This window comes from Calidris pugnax, unplaced genomic scaffold (assembly GCF_001431845.1).
Source record: "Calidris pugnax isolate Ruff unplaced genomic scaffold, ASM143184v1 scaffold203, whole genome shotgun sequence".
NCBI classification, from domain to species: Eukaryota; Metazoa; Chordata; class Aves; order Charadriiformes; family Scolopacidae; genus Calidris; species Calidris pugnax.
Window position 1 is genome coordinate 964,635 of NW_015090928.1, and position 27,772 is coordinate 992,406.

The following is a 27,772-nucleotide window of genomic DNA, read 5'->3' on the forward strand; positions in this document are numbered from 1 at the left end:
AATTTACATGTAGACAAAAGTAGCAACAGCAAAACAGAAGAGTCCCTTTGTCAGCTATGAACTAACATGGAGTCAATTCTTTAACTTGAGAAATTGTGAAGATCAAACAGCTCTTAGAATAACCACCAGAACACATACTGCCATAAGTAAGACACAAAAAGGGCAAGTCTGCATTCTAGATTCTGCATTTTACCATGCAAGTCTGCAAAATACCATGACAACAGCAGTGGTGGCATCCCGTTCTCTGAAGCAGTTGTTGGTGCCTGTACTGCTAGCAGCCACCAGCTGTCCCCACAAATACTGCTCCAAGAGCTACCAACTATCTTCACATTGACCACACAACTGTAATACCATGAACTTCCTTAGCTGTTCTCAAAAACCAGTTATTTATCAGGTTGAAATCAGTCATCTTTTCAATCTCTGCAGCAATGGAGGGTTAGGATAACCCAGGGAAGAAAAACCGAGGATACCTCTCTGGCTTCCAGCCCTAAGTCACCCCACGTAGGAGCAGTGGAGGTTTCATTGCACCTGGTTATTCTGTTCAGTGTTTCCCCTTCAGTCCTGGCTACACCAGGAACAACCCAGACCAGCACCAGTCCAACACCCAGATACAGGGAGCTCTGGTTCAGGAAAATGCCTCGGGTTTCTCTCAACTGCTTAACTTTTAGAGCAGCAGATACCTCCCTTAGGGCAATCAAACGCTAAAAAGTAGCAGGGGTTAATGAGTTAGCCACATGCACTAATGAGATAAAGGAAGAGAATACTAAACATCATCACTTAAAAAAATCTGGACCGCCTCCTTCATCTGCAGATGATCCAGTGGGCATTTATGGGGAGCTGGGGAGACTTGACACATTATCACCCCAAACCCATTTCACCTAAAAAAAAAAAAAAAAAAAGGAAAAAAAGATGAAAGCCACAACGTAGGGTAAAAGAAAAAAGGGGTGGATTTTAATACAGTTGCAAGAGCAGCAACAGCACAGCAATGTCATTTCTGATACTACAGACACATCCCCTAGCTGGCTCTTTGTGCTTCTGCCCAAGCCACGTTCTTAAAACATATTGTATATGACTTGAAAATAAATCTCAGGGTGCAGTTCTGAGTCAGTGTATCACTGCAGAGCTACTAGGTGAACAAAGGATTTTTTTTCCCCAAACATATTACAGTTCTGCTTTGAGGCATACTGTAGTACACACTCTGGAATATCAATAAAATACATCAAACCTATAATTGAAAGCCACAACGTAGGGTAAAAGAAAAAAGGGGTGGATTTTAATACAGTTGCAAGACCAGCAACAGCACAGCAATGTCATTTCTGATACTACAGACACATCCCCTAGCTGGCTCTCTGTGCTTCTGCCCAAGCCACATTCTTAAAACATATTGTATATGACTTGAAAATAAATCTCAGGGTGCAGTTCGGAGTCAGTGTATCACTGCAGAGCTACTAGGTGAACAAAAGATTTTTTTCCCCAAGCATATTACAGTCCTGCTTTGAGGCATACTGTAGTACACACTCTGTTCTATTTGCAAAAAAACCCCAAAAACCCAAACCAATCAAACAATGTGACCCAAACAGATTTTGTTCGGAAAGATTGCCACGGGCCACCTGCTTTAATGGAAGCAGTGCCAAGCACAGGCAAAACAATGCAATCTCCAGCCCTTTGCATCTTAAAAATCACACCACAGGCAAAGTAGAAGTTTTCACTCAGCACGAAAAAACCTAAACAGAACAAAAAGGACAAAACCTCTTTAATTAACAGTTTGCAAAGTAACTTCAAGCTATTGTTTCACTGATTAGAGCGCTTCAGCTACTCTTTTAATTGATTTTACATCTCTTAAGGGTTACAGCTGCATAGAATACACTTTCTCCCTCCACTGCTCATGGTAGTGGGAAACCCTGGGCAGAGGAAAGGTGGTCGTGAAGGGACTCATCCTGCTCTTCCCGCAGCACCCGCAGGCACCCAGCAATTCAACTGTGACAGGACAACGCGGAGATGCCCTCCAACGTGCTACCAGGTTAATTCCACAACAATAGCACATCTAAGTGGAACCTTAACTGATAACCCAACCTTTTAGAATCATATTTAGAGTTTTATAATGTCAGAAGAACAAGGATTTATTTTAGTATTTCTTTAAAATTTGAAAATACACAAAGTTCAAATGGTGACTTTCAATGCCCCCATTTTCAGTCTTAATTCATTTTTGGACACAGAATCTCTAGACAGCAGCCATTACAGCAACAGGAACACTGTAGTTAACATCTTTCCTCTGAATACATCAGTGCACAACAACAAAAGACAAATCATGAGCAGATGCCTCCTTGAATACATGCAAAGCACATGAACTGACTTTCCACAACAATTCATCTTCTTTGGAATCGATTTCTATTATGTTTCAAATGGCTACAAACACCATGCAGTACTTCCTTTCTGTAAAAATACTCAGCTCTCATCATTCTTAAAAAAAAATATTTTAAAAAAAGTAAAAAAAAAACCAAAAAAACCCCCCCAACCAAGCACTGTCAGTATAAAAATCAACTTCAATGAAAATAAGATGGTGGGAAGAAACCAGCTGCCATCTGCAATGTGCTGAGCCAGCTCGTTGCAGCATGCCACTACCACACGTTATCACTGCCTTTGAGCTTCATGCACTGGACAAAAGACAGTTGTTTTTTCCTTTTTTTAAAAATAAAATAAAATAAAAAGCAACACAATACTATTCACAGTGTGAGCCTTCCAATTCTTTCAATACATTGGAAGACAAGAAATCCTGTCCTGCACACTAAATTTGATAGGGTCAGTACCCTCAAGACAGAGGCTCATCACTGCTTTGCTTTTAGAAACAGAGCTTTACCCAGCTGCAAACAGCCACTGCTACCTTTGGAGCCCATTTATCAGCAGATTTCCAGCCACACCGCCCTCTTCAGAGGTAACTCATTCAGTGTGTTTTAGCATGATTTAAATGTGCTTCTGCATGCACAGTTCAAAAAACCAGCAATGAATCAAGGAATATCTTACACACGCTGCTGTGGGGTCTTTTATGAGCATCACACCCAGGCCCAGACAGGATCTAAAAGTGCACAGGTAATCAGCCCTGAAAAAGCCTTTGTGCTCAGGGGCTTTTCCATCAGAAGTCAAGTTATGGGATTCTCAAACGAGAAATGGAGGAGAATCATCTTTACCCCAGAGCGTTACACTGAAAGCCATGTCACACTGCTGCCTTACCCATTTCTACAAGCTTTCATGGTGAAAAAGACAACGTGCAAAGGCACCTCCTGCGCTGCTCCCCACACCTGTTGTGGAAATGGCAGGAAGTGGTGGGCCAAGCCTGCAGCCACTCCTGCAGAGAGGACAATCACACCCAGCAGAGCCACCTCAGGGTTCACACTTTGCAACTCATCAGGCAGAGCAGGGGAAACCCTGATTTCTTCTTTTTCTTTTTTTTTTTTTTAAACAAAATATCCTTTTCCCCACAACACACCAGCCTGCAAACTGGTTTTATGCAAAGCGCTCCACTTTCTTACACAATTCTTTTTTTTTTTTTTTCCCCCCAAGTAACTTGACTGTGGAACTGGCCCCCCTGTCCACCTCTCTGGCCACCTCTGGGTGTTGTACCAGCATCCAGGCAGCTTCATTTGGTACACAAGGCTGAAGCCTAAAACCACCCACCAAAGCCCTGCTACAGAGGCTTTCTAGCAAAGCTCATCATGTTCTGCAATGAAGAGGTGACTTTTTTTGACTTAACTCGTTAAACAAAAGGAGCTCGCTCCTTGCTCTCGGCCAACATCCTATCCCAACCCTTCATCTTCTTCTCACTTCTTTCTCCAGACCAACAGCCTTGCTCCTTGACTACAGGGAAGGTGTGTTCTGTATTTTCCTGTGTGGGTGACCAGTGCATCCAATAGGCAGAAACAGAAAGCAACACAAAGGACTATTCAGCACCGTAGCTATAAAACCTAGTGGGAAAGAAAAGTGTAATCATAACTTTACGAATACTCTTCCTTCACTGATGATGTTCAAGGAAACCTGGAGAACTTCAGCAATCAGCTTACTGTGTATTTATAGAAGAATTACCAACCATGATCGCTCTGAGCAGATAGGGTCATGTCTACCAAAGAACTTAATGGCCTGCCCTGGTGAAAACACTGGCTCTAAAAAATAAACACTTGCTAATGATTAAAACAGCCAAACATTGTGAACAGACCATGTACTGGGCTTCACAGCAATGTCTCTTCCACCTTGATTTACATATTTATAACTGCAAGGCCCAGAAAGATGATACAAGCACCTGTAACATTTCTATGTCCAAGAAAATGGAGAGACAACCGAGAGCAAAGCGTTCCAGCACATGTAAGGCAGTCACAGCCATGGTCAAAGTGGCTTGAGATAATGCAGTGCCTCTTACATTTCCAGTGACTGAAGCTCAGCTCCCATTTGAAGCTGTTTTAATCAGAGTGCTGGCAATTTCTGTGTGTCTGTCTGTGAAGCATTCAGCTACCCACAGCCAGAGACCAAGGTCTAGGTCTTAACTGAAGCATGAAGACATCAGGGCTAGTTGATTAGTTTTTTAGGTTTACTCTGAGACTATGGGTGAACTTCCTAAGCCATAAACATAGTTAAGGAAATTATCTACAGAATTAGACTAGAGCATGAAGGTTGTTAGAGTTGCTTGAGAATCTGAAAAAAACAAACTGATGACCACTCCTGTGATGTGAGGCAAGAGAAAAGGATGGAGGGATAAAAATGGCAGATATTCACAGAGGTGCTGGGTATTCCTTTTCTCTAAGGTTAAAAACAGCAACAACGACAAAAAACACAGGATAAACAATTGTGCATCCATGTTTGACACAGTCCTGAAAATCCCAGTATTATCAACAAAAAAGAGAGAGTCCCCTGCACACAACAGGGCCAGAATCTGCATGGTGTTCATTATCCTTCAGATTGACACACACTTTCTTGATGAAGCCTACCAGCCAGCAATGCAGAACAAAAACGGTGGAATGCTACTCTTGCATATTTTTAAAAACCCACAAGTTATTTAGTACATACTATATTGCACCACATCACATCAGCTATTTTTCTTAACTAATGTATAAAAGCACACACAATAAATTATATTTCTTTCTTTAGTTTACATAATCAGAACACCTTTTACTTTCCTGGGAAAGAATCACTCATTTCTTTTTCAGATTCTCTATAATGAGCATGGCTGCCTCATGACTTCACAGCCAAATCACCCTATGAAATCTCTTTTGGTGTGACTACACAGGAGAGATGAAAGAAGATTAAAAAGAAACGGCAATTAGCAATTACTCAGGAGCAATTACTCCTTCCAGTGACTCTTCCAGGCCACAGGAGCTGCTGAGCTAGCTAATGACAGCAGTAAAACTCATAATCTGTAACCACCCTGTCAGCCTGTCCCAACAGGCCAAAGTTAGATAATTCAACAGTGTCAAAACCATTTGTGTCTGCTACAGCAACTCCAGGTGTACCAAACTCACTCTTCTCCTTCCAAAAACAACTCATCGCTTCTGTGCCAGCGTCCTGAGAAAACACAAAAGGAATGACAACATCTTAAACACAGTCTTGAATGTGCTTCCAACCAATGCAGGTGAACATCTGGCTTCAGCCCACCACCACCACCGCTGCTGGCAGCTGCATCTCAAGAGGAGCCGCTGCTGGATACACTCAACCATCTTCCTTGTGCCACTATTAATGACTGAACAGATTTTTTTCAAAAAAGCCCCAGCAACAGTAAAACTCTGTACCCTGTCAGATAGCTACAGAACAGCAGATAAAAACCTTTGCAACCAGCCCTGACAAGGAAATCTCCTTTAAAAATAACGTAGAGATTCAGCCTCAGTTGATTTCCTGACTTTTTTTTTTTCCTCCTCTTAAATGTCCTTTTAGTTTTGACAGGAGGCAGCCTCTGTCTGGCCAAAGGACACACAGCCAAGCATTTTCCACATCCTTCCTCTTCTCTGGATCAAATTCAGAACAGCTGCAATGGAAGTAAAGTTTCCTGTTCCCCCAGATCTTGCAAGTCAGTTCTCCTGACAGGCAATAATACACGATTTCCAAATACACACTATAAAGACTAGATTTGCCTACAAACATTCTCTACAAGATGGAGAAGAGCCACAGGAGTTTCTCTTTCATCAGCAGTCAGTAAAAATGAAGAAATTTCCACCCCATCTCTGCAGTATAAAACAGTAGATCATATTCATCCCCACCACTTTGGGACTGCAGCCACATTCTTCACAGCACACAGGCCCCCTGCACTAATAATAACACAAAACTTTTCCACACAGCAATAGGGACTGGGATAAAGCACACTGCTCATCTTGCTCACTGTCTTACAAGGGCCGCAACATGTTCTCCTGGATTTCTCTCACACAAGGCTTTCACATTAAATTTGCTATTAGATCTACAAATCACAACAGGAGGCCTGTGCATATCCTCCTGTTTCTACTTACCTGGAAAGAAAAAAAAAAAAAAAAAAAGGAAATCGGTGAAGTAACAACTGTTTGAACTTCTGCCACTTCCTGATGCAGCATACAATAGAAAAGCCAGGCCCCTCAAGATGGTTCTGTTGACCTGGCTTTTTTGTGGGCCAGGAGAAGGCCAATACTGCTGTTCACACACTATGCCTTGCTATTCCCTGCCAGTAATAAGGGAATGCAACACACAAATAGACATTTTCAGAGGAAAAGAATCCCAAACCACACATGGTCAATTGGACCAGATGTTTACATTTTAACACTAATGCTTTTATGCCATTTTTCTTTCCCTTCCTCACCTCTTTATCTCACCACAATTTACCAGCAGAAGAAAAAACAGCTAGACTGAAAAAAGGCAAGGAAAGAAGAATGCACACACTGAGATGAAACAAAGCGACCGGCAGAGACACCCCTAACTCTAAAGTTCCAGTTGTTTAGCACATTAGGCTGTTAATTTTATTTTTCTTTAACAAAGTTCAGTTTCTATTTAAAGTGTAGAATCAGTCACATCCAGTTAATTATCAACAGCCTTTAGTCAAGTAACTAAATACATCTTCCCTGTTCAGCAGAAGAGAGCTTAAAATAAAAACAGAAATCTTTGAAAAAATTAAAATATTCACAAGAAACCCGATATCACCCACTTGCCCTCTCCCTGCACCCCAGTTCTCACTGGGGTCCATTTCACACAAGCGTGTTTGTGCAAAAGGGAGTGTGGGCAAAGTGGAATGACAAAGCACAAGAAAAAAAAATACCCTAAAACCTTGCAAATTGACAGTTCATCTGAGGGCTGTACAAAGCAAAATGCAGCTCCAAGCAAAGGCAGCTGAAACATGGCAGCATCGAGAAGGAAAAAATCCCCTTCAGCCGCTACAAGGCAGGGAGCTGGACTGAAACCTGCTGCACAGCACACTCTGGAGTGGTCTTTGGAGCCCGTTATGGACATGATGCTGACTCTGGGGTGGGGAGCTTTTCTTTTAGGCTGTTCTTGAAAGTTAGGAAATAAAGGCAAGAGCTGTGTGCATGCTTGCAGGGACTGGTTCCTTGCCTAAGCAGAGCACATGGACTGATTCCAGCTCTGTTATCTCACAGCCAGGACTCATGAAATTAAAGGAGATCACCTGGGACAGTTTGCCTCACAAATCTCCTCCATCGTACCCCAGAGAGGAGTACTATTGAACTCCCACGTCTCCACAGAAGTAACCCACATTTCCTCAATAATTTTACCACCAAATATTACCCGCATATTTGTTACTATGTCCTACAGAAATTAAACAAGAGAGTTCTGATTTTCGGCTGTGGCCATGTAGAATACACCGAGCTGAAGCTCCTCTCCTGGCAGGGAAGGCCAGCTGATCATCCCACAGCCAGGTAAGACTAGTACCCACACTTCAAAGGAAGGTGCAAGAAACCTCATGACTAATAATTGCTGATTGTGTACCGTGTCCATCTGTGTGACAGTCTCTGTAACTTTTACTTAGTCAAAATTTAAGCAATGGTTTGAGCTCTCAGAACAACCTTTTCTGCATCAATGCCACAGAGACTCCTGCTGAGCTACAGATTTCCTAAGTAGTTAAAAGTTTAAAGTAATTTCTCTGCAATTATTTCCCTTCAGAAATAGGTCGTTTCAATACTAAAACAATAAAAGGTCAAAGGTACTTTGAGACAGTAAGTTACGCAACCTATGAAAAAGTAAAAGTTATCACTTTCATGAGAGAAAACACAAGACTATATATAAACTTCACGATTACTCCTTTTGTGCAATTCAGTGTTCCGTTATGCTCCCACATCTACCAAAATGTAGGGTGGAAAAAGTGATAAAAGGGGAAATTACGTCCCAAATATTTTGCAGCAAGAAAATCTGTATTGGGAGTGTGGCAGAAAAAGTGCATCCAAAGCACTTCTGTGCTCGGACTTAAAAGATTCCTCTGCTTTTTAAGGCAGCAGTTCTGGGACTGAGAGCAGGGGTGTGCAGTGCCCACAGCACCAGCATAGCCCCTCTCTGTCAAATGAGCTGGGACACAATACAGTGGTCACTGCAAAACTACCAGGTGTTTGAACAAGGCAGAGTGAATTCGTGCCAGGTCAAAACTATTGAGGCCACAACAGGCTGGTTCAATGGATGGAACCAGAAAGCTGGATTTACTGTAGTGTTGAATTACAGCTTTGGCTGTATGTAACACTTTGCTGAAGTCTCAGAGAGACTACCTTACCCTAGCAGCTGCCAGTTTTAAGCAGATATTGATCAGCTCGAGAACCCTCCTTATTTTGGTTACGCAGCACAAGACAATATAACCACAACACAAGCTGTGGCACACACTGTGCACCTTCACTCACCTCTTTCAGTTCCTGTGCAACAGAATTAAGGCGTTCATTTTCAGACTGGGTGTTGGCAAGGACGTTCCTGAGCTGCTTCAGTTCTGTCTGCAACTCCATAACCTTCTTCATGTAGTACTCTTCCTTGGTAGCCGATTCCTGAATCAAGGTCTCCTCTCTGCTCTCTCCATCTGCTGCCACCTTCTTGTGGTTGGTATGGGCCTGCCCAAAAGCCTAGGACAGTCAGAAAACAAGTCTTTCATTAGAGAAATGAGAATTTTGCATATGTAACTTCCATTTTAAATAGTTGAAGCTATTTACCCTCATATTTCTTTGATGCAAACCAATGCAAACTTTTCCTACATGCCCCTCTTCTGGGATCAGACCTTTACAGTAAAGACCATTGAGTGCCACCCCCTGCCCTGGGCAGGGACACCCCCCACGAGACCAGGTTGCTCCAAGCCCCCTCCAACCTGGCCTTGAACCCCTCCAGGGATGGGGCAGCCACAGCTTCTCTGGGCAACCTGGGCCAGGCTCTCACCACCCTCTCACCAAAGAAGTTCTTCATAGTATCTAATCTAGACCTCCCCTCTTTCAGTTTAAAACTGTTACCCATCATCCTATCGCTCCCCTCCCTGATCAAGAGTCTCTCCCCATCTTTCCTGTAGCCCCTTCAGGTATCGGAATGCTGCTATATAAACCCTTGTGGGAGAGAAAAAACATTTATTTATTTGAGTCTGCTATTAAAGCAAGACCTTTGGTTTCCACCAAGGCATCTGCAAGACGACTAGACAGACACTTTATACATGTGCATAGTCTGTGGTTGTGTCAGACTCACTTCTGCAGCAACAGACTCACTGAACACAGATTTAGCATTAGCAGCCAGTTCGATTTCTTTGGCTGGGATCGTAGTTACTCTTCCTGACCCTGCTATACCAAAGAAACACATCACCACCTGCTCCCTGCTGGAGATTACTGCCCCCTCAAACCTGCTAACCCATGGCGATCCCAAGGGAGTGAGGTCAGCAGGGCTGTCCTGTGACCAGGTCATTCTGGCTGAAGTAGATCAGTGGACGCTCACCCAGCTCTGCCTCCTGCCCTCAGACACATCATCTCCAGCAGCGTGCCAGCCTGGGGACTTAGCGGCAGGTCACAGAGCTCTAACCTCTTCAGCATAGCGTGCTTCTGTTCAGATCTGACATTCTTATTTTTTACCCCCTCCTGCTTCTTTTTGGGTGTCTTTGTTTTGCCCGAGACTCCACCGGGCGATGCTCCTAGCAGCAGTGCTCTCCAGCACACAAGCGAGCAGCCGCTGGACCGCAGCATTTAAGAAAGCCATCAGTGGCTTTCACTAATAGATGTTATATAGCAAAGAGTTTAACATTTTAAGTAGGCATATATTTGTAACACACAGCCTAGCAGATGGACCAAAGTCAATGAGATTAATGAATGATATCTTTTTAACTGCTGCACTACAAGGCAATCAGATTGCCTTGTAGTGTGCACTGCAAGGCAATGCAAGATGTATTTGGAGCTTTCCAGTGCGACAGCATCTTTTGGGATGCCTGAGTCCATATGGCAGGTTTTCATAGCCAACATTAATACCAGGCATTAAGCCAGGTCAAGGACAGATAAGCATCTCATAAAACTCCTTGTCTAGTCATGTGTTACATTTTCAACTAATCACCTTTTGCTAGTTCTTCAGAAATACACTGTCAGTGCAGACAAAAAAAAAAGAAAACCTGCTTTGAAGAGAAGCAGATTTCAGTATTTTACTACTTCTGTATATTGCACCAGACACACTAATAGTACAGTAATTACTGAATATACTAGGGCTGAAATAGATGATTGAATGTGCTAGCTCTTCCTACAGTTAAAAGACACCCACATATTGCCCCTATCAGATTAATTTTTATTTCAGATAAGCAAGTCAGAGATACAGGAGACAAATATCCATTGAAAAAATTCTAGCCAGATTCACTGAGGTGACCCAAGGGAAATTAAAAAGCATCACATTTCAGACAGAAAGTAAAGCACCATCTGTGCAAGTCCTTGTCAAATGAGTTTCAGCAAAGCAGCTTAAAAGCCTAATACCTAAGATCTCCATAAATGTTAAAGGGATAGCAAAAAACATGCAAGCTTCTCAAATATACTATCTTTTTTCCATAAAGAATTAAGACCCAACTTTTACAGGCCTGCATTTATTACACATCTGATGTGGAGAAAGGGATTCCGGGCATCCATTTGCCCAGCAAAGTGGCACCTTCGCTTGGTAGTAGGATGCCAACATGGAGCACTCAGAAGCTCAGGGTACTCAAAGCCACATCTGATCAGCCAACCATGATACAACGGAGGAGCTCAGGAGTACCACTAAGGGAGAAATTTTTGAGAATAATGACTAATTTGCTCTTAAAACTTCTGATGCAGATGCTAGCCTTGGGTTTCTTTAACAACTAAAAAGAGAATTGTCATCATTTTGCAGAAGCCACTACTGACAGGGAGTATGTGAACACAGAAACTGGCATAGAAATTGGTTTTTGGTTTGGTTTTTTTTGTTTGTTTTGGTTTTTTTTTAAATCCAGTACCCTGTCTTCTATAGAGGCTAATGCCAGATGCTTCAGGGAAAGGTGCAAGAAACCCCAAAATCTCCCGGAGTTGGGATTGCCTTAAACCTTGAAACAGAATGCTTAATGTATATTTGGAAGAGCTATTAACTTTTAGTTGCCCATATAAAATTTAACTGTATTTTTCATGGTTTTATGCATTTTTGGCCTTGATAAAATCCTACAGCAATACATTCTGTGTTTAAAATCATACTTTCAGATGACAGGTTTTGGTCAGTTTACAAGTTTCCCACATTTTCATAAAAGAAAACATATTTTTGTTAGGAGATTTTAAGGTGTGTTGTTATTCCATGATCCCCCTGTCAAGCATTCAGTGTTTTTAGATACTTCCATCGCACCCCTCTATTCCCTGGTGAGGTGAAGTTCAGTAAGTTATTGTCACTTTTATGTTTGAGAGGTTTTTTCCATGTTCCCTTTTTAGAAACTGCCCTTTATGATGGCTTGTCCCAAACAGCACGACCAACCCAACCAAACAGGAACCGCAGATGTCAGCTCACATGGACCAACTGCGGGAATAAGCTCATGGAACACCCCTACCAAAGGATGCTGCTGTTCTTTGTGGGGCCCAGACCTTTCTGCACAGCAAGGCTGTTATTTGCTCTCAGCCAGCAAGCTAGTTAAGTTTCAGCAGAAACCCTGCCATTACCTTGATGGTATTACTGTCCAGGGTCAGGAAGATGGGTACAGAACTGTGAGTAAACCGTTTCTGGCACTCCCCAGAACACAAGAAACCTTCTTAACAGACACGGTCATCAGGACAGGCAGCCTGGAACAATTCCATCTGGGTGGATTTATAAAGGACCACTTAAAAAGCACGTCCATTCTAACCAAGCTTCATTATCTCTCTTGTATGTACTTAGAAAGGATCTCATACATTCATGTTCATGCCATTTTCATAATTGCAACACCTGGTGTGGAACAGGAAATTTAACTTCAACAAAATTGTGGAAAATTACAGGGCAATGCAATTACCGTCCATGGCTACAGCCCAGGCCTGTTTTACATCAAGGTATTAAAAGGAAAACTCACTTTTTGCTGATATGCATGAAACCCATGAACCTTCACATACCCAGAAGTCTAGTATCTACCCATCCACTTTTGCTTTAATATTATATAAAACACAGAAATAGAAGTCAAAGTTACTCTGCTCTTCCTTCTCTTCCAAAACCTCTATTTCTACCTGCAGCATTACTTAGATCGTCAGACTCAAAGCAATTAGAAAACTCATGCTATCTTATTCTTAAATAGCCCAGAAAATCAAATTGCTAAAAATCAAGGACATTTCTACAAATTTAACCTTCAAGCCTATGATGTCCTAGAACTCCAGAATCCAAAACTCTCCAAAGTAATTACGAATGAGAAAAGGAATTTGGACAGCAAACAGATGAGGCAGACTCCTGCAGTTAAGTGAGATGTTATATAAAATGGCTCAAACCAGCTCGCTTCAGATGAAGCCCTGGATCAAACTGCATTTAAAACCAGGTTTAAACTACCATTCAAAAGACAGACTCAATAAAAGGTGAAGTTTCCTCTACTTTTGATGACTACAGAGATTCATTTGTGTATTTTACAGGAGGAATCTGATCTCAATCATCTTATAGATGAGCAGATAATTTGTGCATGAAACCCATCACACTGAAAGAGATTTTCATAAAACTCCAAGCTTTGAGAAGAAATTATTCCCAATTCCTTACCAATGCTTATTAAGGTATCCAGTACTTCTCAACAAGATTTTAAACCTAACCTTTTTCAAAAAGTTCCTTCATGTGCTGATGTTCACTGATCACATGAGATGTGAAGAACCTCGGAAACACACTTCTTGGAGAGTGTCAATTGCTGTGCTTCTCTCAGAACAGTCGCTGTGATACGGGAGATGCAAAACCTGATCTCAGCCATGCTCAAAAGCAGGACTGTAGGCCTTCAGGAAATTCAGAATAGGGCTGCTTTGTTTACTTCTTTCTTTCTGTCACTCCAGACCTCTACTTAGCCAGAAGCAGGTCCTAAGAGTAATGAATGTCACCAAAGTATCCTGGTTATGCATTTGTATTTTCTGGCACTTCCTGAACTAGGCTGCTGAAAACACAACTTCCCCCTGCCCCCACCAAAACACGTGGTGCTGGTGTAATTCTTCAGCCTGAACACAAGCCTAAATGATCTTTTTGAAGAAAAATCTACTTTTTTTTTTTCATTTGGTCAGCTTATCTCACATTGTTTAGTTTAGAATTAACAAAAGAAAAACCCAACATATCCTAACATATGCATCAGAAACAGCGATCAGATTCTCAAAGAGGTGCAGGTACTTGCTTAACCAGTTTATAGCCAGCCTGGAGCCAACACTGGATTCAGAGACAACCTCACTGAGCTTGCTAATGCCTCTTCATACAGAGGACCAAAAGGATCATTTCATCCTTTTTGAAACAAGCTCTCTGCTGTTTCATCACAGTTGAAGTACACAGATTATTCTTTGGAAAACCTTTCTTCAATAAACACAAGTTTTGAGTGTTTCTAAAATTTTCCTCTCCATCTATAGAGAAGGACAGATGCCTTGGTGAACAAAGATAGTAGCACATCTTCCAGTGAGTAACACTTATGCTGCCAAATTTTCATACTGTGCACCAGTTTTCCTTAAATGAAAACAGCTCAAGGTCAAAGAAAAAGGGGAGTGAGGTAAAATTCAAGTAAATCACCTATTTTTTCCCTGTGCACAGCTCCTGCTTGCTTGCAGTCCTTGGAGCACATAGATTTCTGAGTTGGTGAAAACAGACATTGAACAGAGTCTAAACGATGGGGTTGGGTTTTTTTGGTCTTGGGGGTGAGGGGTGTTGCATTACAGTATTTACAAAATCCTTGGGTGCTCCACAATCACATACATGTGGTACTATATAGAACACATGTTCAGCGTTGAGAAGCAGGCAACCAAGCTGCACACATCCACCAAGGGACAGCAAGGGAAAAAAGGCTAAAATACAGTGTAGCTTTGCTCCTGATGCTTCACAGACCTAAAAATTAATCTGCTGTTTCTAATAAATGATAAAGAAAGCTTGAAAAATACCAACACAGAAAATATCAATTAACTTTTGAATCAAGAAGAACATCAGAAAGAGCAAAGTGGCAATATTCAAGCGTAATGTCATTAGTCGTTGGGCAGAGACAGCTGAGAGGTCTGAGTCCCTGAGGGCTCAGGAGGCAGAGACACCTACAGGCTCCCAACACAGATTCCCAAGACAGAGGGCTGCGTGCAAGCAAGTGACCCTGCATCCCAGTGACAGCGGTGGATCATATGGCAACGTCGCTACGAATGAGAAATCCATGCAAAACCTTGCACTTCATGTTTCAGTGGGATTTGACAACCAAGAGCCTCAAAAGGAGAGGAGATATGGCATGCCACAGCATCACAATGGAGAGAGCTAGTAAGCAGCAGTACCAGAAGGCAGGTGATGGTCACACAGCTAGCCTTTGACTTGTGCATCGATCAATTGCAGACCTGTTAGATCTGAGGGTGCACAGCCAATCCTCCATACGGGATAAAGAGACACTTATGTGCCACCTTGTGTCCTCATAACAATTTCCTGCCCAAAGCAATAAGCCTGTGGCATTGCCAGTCCAGAACTACAGCTGCCTGGGCCAAGGGTTTGCTAATACTGACTACAAATACCAGAGGTGAAAGGTGTCACTGGTTGCAGCTGTTTATCTATCTGTACGTATATGGAAGAAATGGGAAAATAAGACTCTGAGCGTAATGCTAGAAGCAGAGGGCAGACACAGGCTTCACAGCTGCGATGTTCTGAGCTACACAGAAACAACAGAGAAGCAGTCAATAGGAAAAAAAGACCGTGCCAAATTCCACCACCATTGTCCCCAGGTCATCTCAGAAAAAAAACAACACAAAACCAAAACAAAAACAACACAACAAACAAACAAAAACATCTAGCCATAGCCTTCACAAACTGATTAGGATCAGGGACATAGGAGGAGCCATGCAATTGAGATCACCTGAAACTGCTCAAGACGTAAAAAACATCACTGTCTTTTTAGGATTCATACCATTTTTCAAAATGTTTGGTAACTGGATGCCTTTGCTACTAATAAAAGTTTATATTTCCCTTCTTTTATAATGCATAATAGCAACGATGCTTGTCCCTGGCATCCCCCACTGATGAGCTGGGCGCTTTCCCCAGCAGTCCTGGTTTTTCAAAAAAACATTCCTGGAGGTGCGTTACAAACAGCATCCAGATTAAAACCATCCAGCAACTTCAAGCTCCAGCTTGTACTGCTTTAGACATGACAAAACTCTTCTATTGCAGCTTTCAAGATTATATACTTTAGAGGCCAAGACTTAATTTTCCTCATTATATAGAGCCTAACTCCAGAAGTGCCCAACCCTCCTTTGTTCTCCAAACTGCTGCGTTTGAGGCTTCTTCTTTGTACTATAGGTTATTTTGCTCTCTTGAGGGGTCAGATTGCTTTATGCACATAAATATAGAGATAGGAAAACAGACACAGTTATATGCTCTCTGCTTATCACAGATTGCCAGCCAGCATTAATGGTTGGCATACAAGCTTTGGATAAGATCAACAGGACATAAGAATCGTAAGTCACTTGCAGACATTTTTTGATATTGATATTGAACTTTGAAGATGTTTCTCTGCTTATTCCGCAAACCTAAAATGATAATAGAAAAGCAAAAAGAGACTTTAATAAAAAAAAGCAAAGATCAGTTCTGCAATCCTGCCAGTTATCTGTAACTGAAAAACGCATCAGGGAAAATAGAACTATCACTGCAATGGAAAAGAAAAAGAAACTCTAGCTTCAAGGAAATGTTTAACCACAAATCCTTCAACTGAAGGAGAGTCAAGATGCTAGTAAGATATTTGCAGTAAAGCAATTAACATTTTATATCCACCTTGCAATGAAAGTTATGTGCCTTTCTGGAGTGTCTACAAATTTGTTTTTATCAAATGCCTAACCAATAAAAAAAAAAACAAACAGAAGAGAGAAGTGTTTTAATAAAACTATAAAGAATAAACCATAGTGCAATGCTACGGGACATAAAATCAGACCACTGGCATGAAAAAAGCAGCAAGACATTGGTCATTTTTGCACATAAATGCGTGCACATAATAATTTTGCACAACATGCAAGTGTAAAGGTCAAGAGGTTTTGGAAAAGCTGTTAAAGTTCAGGCACTGAACTTAAGATGGTCTCTAGTCATTAGGGATTGCTACCTCGCGCTGGCAGGATAATTCTGCATCTTCCTCATTCCTCTTTTCAGATGGTGGTCATTGGTGGAAACATGCTGGACTGAAGAGATGACAGATCTGATTCAATACAACAATTTATACGTACTCCCTTGTCCCCTTCCACACTCAACAGGAGCCTTGGCTTTTTGTTGTCAGTGACCAGCTGCACTTAAAATCTCACACCCAAGTATGAGATACAGGCAAAAAAAATCCCCCAGGATAGCCCCAAGAGAACACAAGCAAGCCACCCATCCTGCAAACAGGCCCATGGTGACATTGGCCACTGAAGGGCATCATCTGCATGAGAAGCTTCCGGCTCAGTCCTCAGCTTGTGCCCCCTGTTCCTTCCCCCCTATTTCATTATTTGGGGGACTTTAATCTGTTTTGGGCAGTTTTACCTTCAGAAGTGCAGACTGTAGCTTTTCTGAAGAGCTGTGTAAACCCAACTTGCAATTTGTGTTTAAATATGCCTCTCGCTCTTAGTCTGAAAAGCATTTCTCCTCAGGAGAGCTGCCTAGGTGACAGACAAGTCACTGGTACCTTTGCAAGCAGTCTTCAAATGGTACCATGCAATACTGGTATTCACCATCTCCTGGTGAAAATCCCAGGTTTTCATATTTTGCTCCTAGCAACTTCTCTTCATTTGAATTATCAATGTGTCTCATCAACATTAAACCAATCAGGATATGATAAAATGCATCAGAAGATTAATTAGCACTAAAAGCCACTTGAATTTTTGTTCATTTTTCTGCATTGTCAATCTGAATTTAATTACAAAATTTTAGTACCAGTTCAGTTCCTAATTCTTTCTGCTTATCATTCATTATTATTGAAAATCAAAGATGTTTTCCATGGCTTCACCAAACATTGCACAGTTTTCATAGCAGCAAATTCATTATGACCATAATAATCTAAAATAACAATAGCAAAGTGCAAAGACACTGTTCTGAAGAGACTGATGCCGGTTTGCAGGGAGCAAGAAATTTAATAAAAGGAGGTACCATATTCCTCTCGTGCATTGCATTCCTATATTTTAATTTTAAATGTTCTTGTAAAGTAGCCACTCATGCATTCTTCAGTTAATAGACCAGTGTTCTGACCAACACCTGCTCAGCTGAGTCTTCATTTAAAGACACTGCACTTTTATTAAAAGCCTAAAGCTGCCGTGACACAAGTGTTTTCATGTGCTCCCACGAACATGACAATCCTGATCCTGTGCTCCCACAGACTGGGTCCCTCTCCGCTCCCAGCGCCTGCGGCTGGGTGGCCAGGGCTGACAGCAGCGGTGACACGGCAGAGGGGATGAGCGGACAGAGGGGCACAAACCAGGGCCAGAAGATGCCCTCCTTCCCACAACAATGCCCTCCTTCCAACAACAGCCAGCTCCACTGCCCCGCTGAGACTGAGGTCCTTAGCGCCACAAGGCTACTGAGCTCCTTCTCCCTTCCTCTAAACTGCTCCATTGCCTGTCACTGGAGCTTTGTGTCATCTCACACACCCTGCTGTCTTTAAACCCTCAGGAGCCCAAGCAGAATAGGCATTTCATGCTAGAAGAAAGTTCCCTAAAGGAGCTGATGCTTTTAAGAGACTGAAACTCAAGAAGAAAAAAAAAGAAAAGAAATCCTCCCTAAAACAACTATGACCTTTTGATACCACAATACAAGGTTGAGATGACATCTGGTCTTGAGCTGCACGTGTTATTCCTGTGCAGGCTCCTCTTTGTTCCCCACAGAGGTAGGGTCAGCATGGCAGAGAAGTCAGCTGCCCAGTTGCCCTGCCCCAAGCCAGCAGGTGTAGCAGACCAGGAGGGATGCTCTGGCAGTGCCAGAAAAGAACAGGCCAGGAGGAACAGGCCAGCAGCAGTGTGGTCAAGCTCTGCGGCTCCTTTGCTTCCACCAGACTTACACAAGATTTAACAAGATTTCAGGTTCAGCAGGAAGAAATGCAAATACTTTATAAAATCACAATGTTCTCCCTCACAGATTAGATGGACATTCCACAGATGATTTAGAGGTGGTTGTTTGGTTTTGTTTGGTTGGTTTTTTTAAAATGGTAAAAACACACTACAGCCTATATTTAGAATATATTGCTTCAGTGCACTGCCCCTGGGATGAAAGGATTTGATGATAAACGCCTGTGAGCTTAGTTAGCTAGATACTTAAACTATATTAACTTGCACAGTCCAGAGGGTTAAATGCAATGGTGCCTAATTCAATAGCCAAGCAGCAACTCTACATACTGTTAAAAGAGCTAGTGGCCAGATGTTGGCCATATTGGACACAGCTGGGAAGGGGCTGTAGCCTCCTCTCCTCCTTCAATAAATATGCCTTTGATATGACTTACCAAAAAAACTATAAAAATCTGAGGGATAAAACATAGGCTGAATGAAGGCAGTGGAAATGGCTCAGAGCAATGCAGGAGACACGCCACTTAAAATCACATGCAGTTGACTTCTTTTGCTCACAGGCATGAGTACCCTATTTCTATTACTTTGTGGTTTGGTACGTAGGATCCTCCTACAGGCGTAGGAGGCGTGAACCAAGGGGCCTAGAGGCTCCAAAGGGATTACTGAAGCTGAGAGTTTGGCTTGGAGGGTGGAAATTGCTGAAGCAACAAAGAATCAGTTTGCTTCCAAAGTGAATTCACATGAAAAGGTGTTAACATGACAGCTCTTGAGTCAGGAGGTTTAGAAACACACACAAGATCAAGCATGAGGAGCATCGGCAACATTACCTCCTCCTTTACCCTCCCTTAAGGACCACAGGTCAGGAGTGATGGAGCTGCTCCTCTGCCCAATCTCTCCTTGGCAAGGGCAGCAGCCTCGCCAACAAGGCAAGCTGGAAATTATTCTTAGCCATTTCAATTCTTGCCCTTCTGCTCCCTTATTCAGCAATAAAGCTTGGACTCCATTAGCAAGCTGAGTGTTACAATCAGGGCCACCTTAATAAGCACAGGCAGATGAGACAGCATGAGCTAAGCAAGTGCAGGCAGCAGCAGTAAAGGCACAGTCTTTTCATAAAACATTCATCCCCAGGAACAGATGTGCAAGCCGACAGCTGCTTGAGGAAAAAAAACACAACAAAAACAAAGAAACAAAAAAAAAAACCACCCCTCACACAACCAAAACCACAATGCAAAAAAATATAGCAAAGAAGTGTGAAGATTGTACTGCAAAATGACCCAGTCATGCTTTTCCAGTGTTTTTTATGCCAAAAGGATAATAGCTAGATACTTCCAGGACTAGAAAAGTGTGATTTTTGAATTTTTTTTCTTCCCAAGGAAAGAAACTAGAACTTTCTTTGGACACTTGTAGCTGTGCTCCTTTCGCACTGATTCCCCAGTAGTCTCAGACATTCAAACTGCTTTCTTAAAGTTTTCATGCCCACGCCAAAACCATCCCTTTGTTTTATAAAGGCCACACACCAGGTATGAAGCAGCAACTATTTCTGGACACTCTTGACCCAAGGTGAAATTTCTTGGGCTGTCCCATACCATTAACACATTGCCAAGTTAAAATTTGAAGCAGCTCCTCTCCTCTTCACGGTACACTGATAAAACATGTGAAGGTTACTCTGTCATTTAAAATGTCTGCTTAACATGTCATCCCACAAAATGGCCCCACTAGCACCACAGGGACAGATCGATGCTTTTGCTCAAGCGCAGAGAAAAACAAGTGTCAGCTGGAGCACTGTGTCCAGCGCTGGAACCCTCAGCACAAAAAGGACATGGACCTGTTGGAGCAGGGCCAGAGGAGGCCATGAGGATGATCAGTGAGCTGGAGCCCCTCTGCTGTGAGGACAGGCTGAGAGAGTTGGGGTTGTTCAGTCTGGAAAAGAGAAGGCTCCAAGGATACCTTAGAGCCCTTTCCAGTACCTTAAGGGGCTCCAGGAAAGCTGGGGAGGAACTGTTTGAAAGGGCACGTAGCGATAGGACAAGGGGCAATGGCTTAAACTCGAGTAGGGTAGGTTTAGATGAGACATTAGGAAGTTCTTTATACTGAGGGTGGTGAGACATTGGAACAGGCTGCCCAGAGAGGTGGTGGAGGCCCCATCCCTGAAGACATTCACAGTCAGGCTGGATGAGGCTCTGAGCAGTCTGATCTAGTTGAAGATGTCCCTGCTTACTGTGGGGGGGTTGGACTGGATGACCTTTAAAGGTCCCTTCCAACCCAACACATTCTATGATTCTATTTTAAACTACCCCTAGATTCACCAGGTCCTGCTGAAACTGCCCCTTCAGACCAGCAGGGAGTAAGACACTCTGAAGGCATTGAACCCTTTCCTTCCTGACCCCTGGAGGGGGACACCAGGGGCAGGCTGGTGAGGCAAACCATGCAGAACCAGCCACCAGCCCCACAGAGGGCACATCACCTGCCCGGCATGGCCAAGAGATGGGCGTGCCAAGGGGTCAGGCTGTCTGCAGAATTCATAGGAGCCTCCCATGAGCTGGGCAGCAAGGCAGCCACTGCTGGCTGGTAGCTCTGCACTATTATGAAGAGTAAGATCAAAAACTGGTCGCTGACCAGTTTTTGGTCAGTGAGTCGGAGTCAGAGATCTTGTTAGGTTATACAGAGAAAAAGTTAGGAAGGCAAAAGCCCAGCTGGAACTCAACCTGGCCATTAATATAAGGGACAACAAAAAAAAGTTTTTTTAAATACATCAACAAAAGGAGAGTCAGGGAGAATCTCCACCCTTTACTGGATGTGGGGGGGAAACTGCAACTACGGATGAGGAGAAGGCTGAGATATTTAATGCTGCCTTTGCCTCTGTCTTGAATACTCAGACTAACTACCCCCAGTGTGTTCTGCCTTCTGAGCTGGAAGATAAGGATGGAGAGCAGAATAACACCCCAATAATCCAGGAGGAAGTAGTTAATGATCTGCTTATGCACTAGACGCGCATAAGTCTATGGGGCCAGATGGAGTTCATCCAAGAGTACTAAGGGAGCTGGCAGGAGAGCTCACCAAGCCTCTCTCCGTTATCTATCAACAACAATCCTGGTCAACAGGGGAGGTACCAGATGACTGGAGGGTGGCCAACGTGACACCCATCTACAAGAAGGGCTGGAAGGAGGATCCGGGCAACTACAGGCCCATCAGCCTAACCTCGGTACCAGGAAAGATCATAGAATGGTTTGGGTTGGAAGGGACCTCAAAGACCGTCGAGTTCCAACCCCCCTGCCATGGGCAGGGACACCTCCCACTAGAGCAGGTTGCTCAAGGCCCCATCCAGCCTGGCCTTGAACACTTCCAGGGATGGGGCAGCCACAACTTCCCTGGGCAACCTGTTCCAGTGTCTCACCACCCTCATAATAAAAAATTTCTTCCTGATATCTGATCTGAATCTTTTTTCTTCCAATTTAAAACCGTTTCCCCTTGTCCTGTCATTACCCTTCCTGGCAAAGAGTCCCTCCCCAGCTCTTCTATAGGCACCCTTCAGGTATTGAAAGGCCGCTATAAGGTCTCCCCGGAGCCTTCTCTTCTCCAGGCTGAACAACCTCAGCTCCCTCAGCCTGTCCTCATAGCAGAGGTGCTCCATCCCTCTGATCATCTTCGTGGCCTTCCGCTGTACCTGTTCCAGCCAGCCCATGTCCTTTCTGTGTTGAGGACTCCAAAGCTGGACACAGTATTCCAGAGAGGAATCATGGAGAGGCTCATCTTGACTGAGCACTCACGGCAAGTGCAGGGCAGATGAGGGAGCAGGGGCAGCCAGCATGGGTTCATGAAAATGAGGTCTTCCTTAACCAACTTGATCTCTGTGACCATGTGACTCAGCTTCTCAATGTGGGGAAGGCGTTTGGACGTTGTCTACCTGGACTTTGGTAAGGCCTTTGACACCGTCCCCCCCAGTGTTCTCCTGGAGAAGCTGGTGAATCATGGCCTAGACAAGTGTACTCTTCACTGGGTAAAAAACTGGCTGGATGGCCGTGCCCAGGGAGTTGTGATTAATGAGGTGAAATCCAGTTGGCGGCCGGTCACCAGTGGTGTCCCTCAGGGCTCAGTTTTGGGGCTGGTCTTATTTAATATCTTTATCGATGATCTGGATGAGGGAATTGAGTGCACCCTCAGTAAGTTTGCAGATGACAACAAACTAGGTGGGAGTGCTGATCTGCTTGAGGGTAGGAAGGCTCTACAGTGAGACCTGGACAGATTGGATCAATGGGCCAAGGCCAATTGTATGAGGTTCAATAAGGCCAAGTGCCGGGTCCTGCATTTTGGTCACAACAGCCCCAGGCAGCGCTCCAGGCTGGGGGCAGAGTGGCTGGAGCTGCCCGGCAGAAAAGGACCTGGGGGTGTTGGTGGACAGCCGGCTGAACGTGAGCCAGCAGTGTGCCCAGGTGGCCAAGAAGACCAACAGCATCCTGGCCTGTATCAAGAATAGTGTGGCCAGCAGGAGTAGGGCAGTGATGGTGCCTCTGTACTCAGCACTGGGGAGTGCTGGGTTCAGTTCTGGACCTCTCACTGCAAGAAGGACACTGAAGTGCTGGAGCGTGTCCAGAGGAGAGCCACCAAGCTGGGGAGGGGTCTAGAGAACAAGTCCTACGAGGAGAGGCTGAGGGAGCTGGGCATGTTTAGTTTGGAGAAGAGGAGGCTGAGGGGGGACCTCACTACCTGAAAGGAGGTTGTAGAGAGGTGGGTGTTGGCCTCTTCTCCCAACAGAATAATGACAGGAGCAGAGGAAATGGCCTGAAGTTGCAGCAGGGGAGGTTGAGATTACATATTAGGAAGAATTACTCTACTGAGAGGGTGGTCAGGCACTGGAGCAGCCTGCTCAGGGAGGTGGTGGAGTCACCATCCCTGGAGGCATTTAAGAAACATGTAGATGTGGACTTCATGGCATGCTCTAGTGCCTGAGATTGTTGAGATGATTGTTGGGTGTGGTGATTGTTGTGGTGATGGGGTGTTTTGGTGGTGGGGGGGGTTTGTTGGGGTTTTTTTGGTTTGTTTGTGTTTTTTTTTTTTTAAATGGTTTGACTCCATCTCAAGATCCCTTCCAACCATGAAGATTCTGTGATTCGTCAGACAGGACTGTCCCACCTGCAACATGTACACCCACAGACAGACAGCAAGGGGCTGTGTGAGGCACAATGCTACAGAGCAGGAAGCAATGAAACACATTTTAAGAAAAGGCTTTTGGGTTTCATGAAAGGTAAGAGACTTCAGGAACATTAAGCATCTCTGAGTGGCCTAGGGAAGAAAAAAAATGAGCTCAAGTTAACAAATTCATGCTGCAGACTTTAGAACCTCAGGTCTGTTTTCTGAGAGAAGACTTGCATGATCAATGCTTGCATTACACTACAGACGGATCTCCATTTACTGCAATATCCACACATAGCACTAGATAAGGATTTACAAATATGTCTTGGATTTCTGTTGCTCTCAGAAGATACTGGAAGAAGCAAAGTGACAGGCAATGAGGCTTTGTATGTCACCTGTAACATTTTTATGCTCTTATGCTGGAAATTCAACTCTCACAGAAAGGAAGAAGTATCACAGCCCATTTTTCATGAGAGAAACAGAGACACAAAGAGGTTAAACGCCTTACCCAAGGTTAAATATCAATGAGAAAAGAAATAAACCCAAAGCCTGCAGAGTCTCCTGAGCAGGCAACCTTCAACTCCATTACTCTGCCTCCCTACAAGCAAACGCCGACATCAAAAATTTATTCCTGCTGACACACTTTAATGTACGGCAGTGTCTAGCTATCCTGCCCATGCGTGGTCACCACAGCATTGAACAGACAGCACGTAACATCCAGAAAAGGTATCTGTGAGGAAGTATCAAACAGGTTTCTTCAAAATTAAATCAATACACTTAACAAAAAAAAAACCCCACCTCAGAACAAAACCAGGGGGGAAGGAATCACCTGATCTGACAATAAATCTAGTAACATACAACATAGGTGGCAATTCAAAATTGGATACAAACCAAAAAAGCACTTTCCAAAATAGCTTGATAAAGAGTTCCAGAAAAAAAAAAAACAAAACTCTTCCTACACACACTCCCTCTGTGCGACTTAGTTCAGTTCTATCTTATTATTTGCTTTTGGGGGGGGTCTTTTTTCGTCTTCCTTGTTCATCAAACCTTATGCTGAAGAATTGAGGAATGATGCCAGGAGGATGTTTTCGCTTCAGAGGTCAAAAGGCTGGTTAATAATGTGACATCACCAACTTGCGTAAAACAAGATCACCAACACAAATCTAACCCCGAATTAGCACAAGTACAAATATCTACACTAGAAGAAGAAAGAGTGGGCAAAAAGGAATGGAGAGGAGAATCCTCCTGGGCTGGTCATGCTGTGTTTACGGACTCTTTTTCCCCTAACCAGTTCAGTTGCAGGCACAGAAGAAACGGACAACCTTCATCTATCCTGCCAAAAGAAGCAGAATCTTCCTGTCCTCATCCCAATTTTATCCCTTCCAGAGATGAAAGGAAACATGCTTCAGAAAAGAAACAAAAAAACACAACACAAAAAACACCCCACAAAGCCCCCAAACTATTCTTACTCATAAAACTGCATGCTAATGTTAAACTTAGAATCCGATTTTTGCAATCGCTTCCCTTCAGACAGTCTTTTTAAAGTAAGATAGTTAATTCTTAACAGCTATAAATCTTCAGAAGACTGATTTTATCCCCAGCTCTACAGTAAATTTCTCATATGACTATTTGGACAGCTATTTCTTTACTTTTTGTTTCAGTTTCCTGACTTATTGTAGGGAAAGAACAGTCCCAATGCCCTATAAAATACAGGACTGCAGTAAATCTACAAGAAGGGAGGGCAGGAACACAATAATCAACTTTCCGTTTTACCTATCACCTTCACCTATTGCACTCTCTTATATGAAGGAGCAGGTGAAACCAACCTAAGATGTAGTCCAAAAATGTACCTGTCTCAAGAAGAGATTCATATGCACAGGAGGAAGGACAAACTTCACCCGTGATAACACCCCAGCCCTTCTGTGCTTTGCAGCAGTTTTCAGAGGCAATTCTTGCATTAGTAAGTTTTCTTCATTTAACTTTACTATAAACCCAATTTGCAAGGAAGAGCACTTGCATGTGCACTTCATAATGAAGACAAGAAGCTTGTGCTCACTCCTGACTTGCGCCCTGGGTCATGACTATTATTTCCCACGTATTTCCATATCATCACACCATTGGCCAAGGACCATCCTCTTCACAACCATAATCTACAGAAGGAGCACATTTACATTATTACATCCAGAATCATATGACAAAACAGAAAGCAATTATACACGAGAGTATTTTTTCCATTCTGATTTGACCTTCTGTTCTGCAAACAGCGCCACAATGCTCATGAAAACCAATGCATTCCTGCTCCTCACCAGTCTCCCTAATTCCTGTTACTTCAATAACCACTTTTCTGAAACTGAAAGGTGATATTCAAAAGCATAAGAGGGGGTTGAATTATGAAAATAGGATCAATCCAACCCGATAAAGTATGCTGGCAGCAAACCACACAACTCCTGCCCAACCACAAACGCCCTGGAGTCAGAAGGCCTCATCACAGCAGGCCCTAATTAAGGGCAATCACTTGGAAGGGAGACTGCCTAGGGCCTGCACACCTTTTAGCCTTTTCATAAAGGAATCATGTGGGGCAAACAGGACACAAGTGCCCCTCATGCTCATTTCTGCTCAAGTGAAACCTCCTTTGTGTGTGCACATCGTCCAGAAGCGTTCTCCCAGCCAAGAAGCACATTTCTTCCCATTTTCCAGGCTGTGCATCCAGCCATACGTGATGCTGAAATATCAAACAGTGAGGGGCAGTCTTTAATAAATGCCATGCTGCCCTTTTGCTGCAGTGAAACACTGCTAGATGAAGCTAATTGTACTCTGCAGATGAAGCACCATGAGGCATTAACCCTTGCTTTCATTCGCCCATGGATGTTTAAAGGCTGACACTTGTTATCACAGCCGTGTTACCCTGTATCATGCACCACCACAAGCAGACAATGTGCACAATGTGTTCCTCCAAAATGCATATTAAAAAGAAGAGGAATCAGTTTCAAACTAATTGAATAGAAAAGCAGACATAGATACCGGAAGAAAGATGATAAAAGAGAGTGTGACTGAAAATAATCCCTTGGCCTTCTCAATAAAGTCTGAAAAGCACAGCAATATCCACATGTGTGCATGCACCAGGAGAGCAGTCTCATGTGTGCACCATCACTAGAGCAAACACACAACAGGGGTGCTCGTTTGCAGGTTGGGAGGACTCCAGTACACACATTTCAGTTTCTTCTCTGCTGAAAATCAAGCAGGATTTGCAGAAACCATCCCTTTTAGGAGTCTATCATTAGCTGCGCTGCCAGTGAAAAAATTACATAGAACCCAAACCCCCAAGAAAAAAAGTGCAGATAATCAAGCTGTCATTTTTTTTTAAATATGGGTAAAAGTCACGTGATCAAAAATCAAACAAAGTATTTTCTTCAGTTGTTCTTTACAACAGGCTTTGTGTCAATTAGCAGAGAACACCACGCATCCTCCTCTCCTTCAGCTACCGGCCCCCAAACATGCTGAGGGCACAGGTGCCCTCCCCGTGGTGCCAGCGAGCCCTGCCAGGACTCATCACCCTCCGCTCCGGCTTCCAGGGGAGGGGCTGCAGAGCCGGAAGGCAAAACCCAAAGGACATGAGTCACAAGGCATTTCATTCATTACTGCTCCCTCCCACCAGCATCAACCTCACCACAACACCCTGTCCCTGGAGATGCGAACACTCCTTTTGTTTCACAGCTAGTGCTGTAACTCGGCATTCATATCTTCCCAAAATGTTCTCTGTCACTCACAAGGACATGCAACTACTGACATCAAAAATACATTTACTGACAGGGTGGAGCATTTGCTCAGCCCCCAGCATCCTGCCCTGGGGATGGTTAGCAGGATGGTGTCCCCATGACCATATCAGAACCTGCGGCTGCCTCCACCATAAGCATCTTCCTGGGAAAGTCACTTGGCCACCAGCCAGCCTCAAAGCCCGCCTGTGAGCGACTAACCAGCCGTTATGCTAGCTGTTCTCAGCGGCTGCAGTGGGCATCCAAGGTTTTGGGGTGTTTTGGTTTTTTTTTTGTTTGTTT

The 27,772-nt window shown here is 43.5% G+C and overlaps 1 protein-coding gene across 1 annotated transcript in view; it reads right to left on the reverse strand.

Moving 5' to 3' along the window:
• The window catches only part of BICD2 (bicaudal D homolog 2 (Drosophila)), a 74,054-nt gene that overhangs the window by 36,271 nt on the left and 10,011 nt on the right, over nt 1-27,772 (reverse strand). Inside the window, exon 3 of the mRNA XM_014951529.1 lies at nt 8,838-9,050. Within this exon, the coding sequence (XP_014807015.1) occupies nt 8,838-9,050 (213 nt within the window). The remainder of the gene's footprint in view (nt 1-8,837; nt 9,051-27,772) is intronic.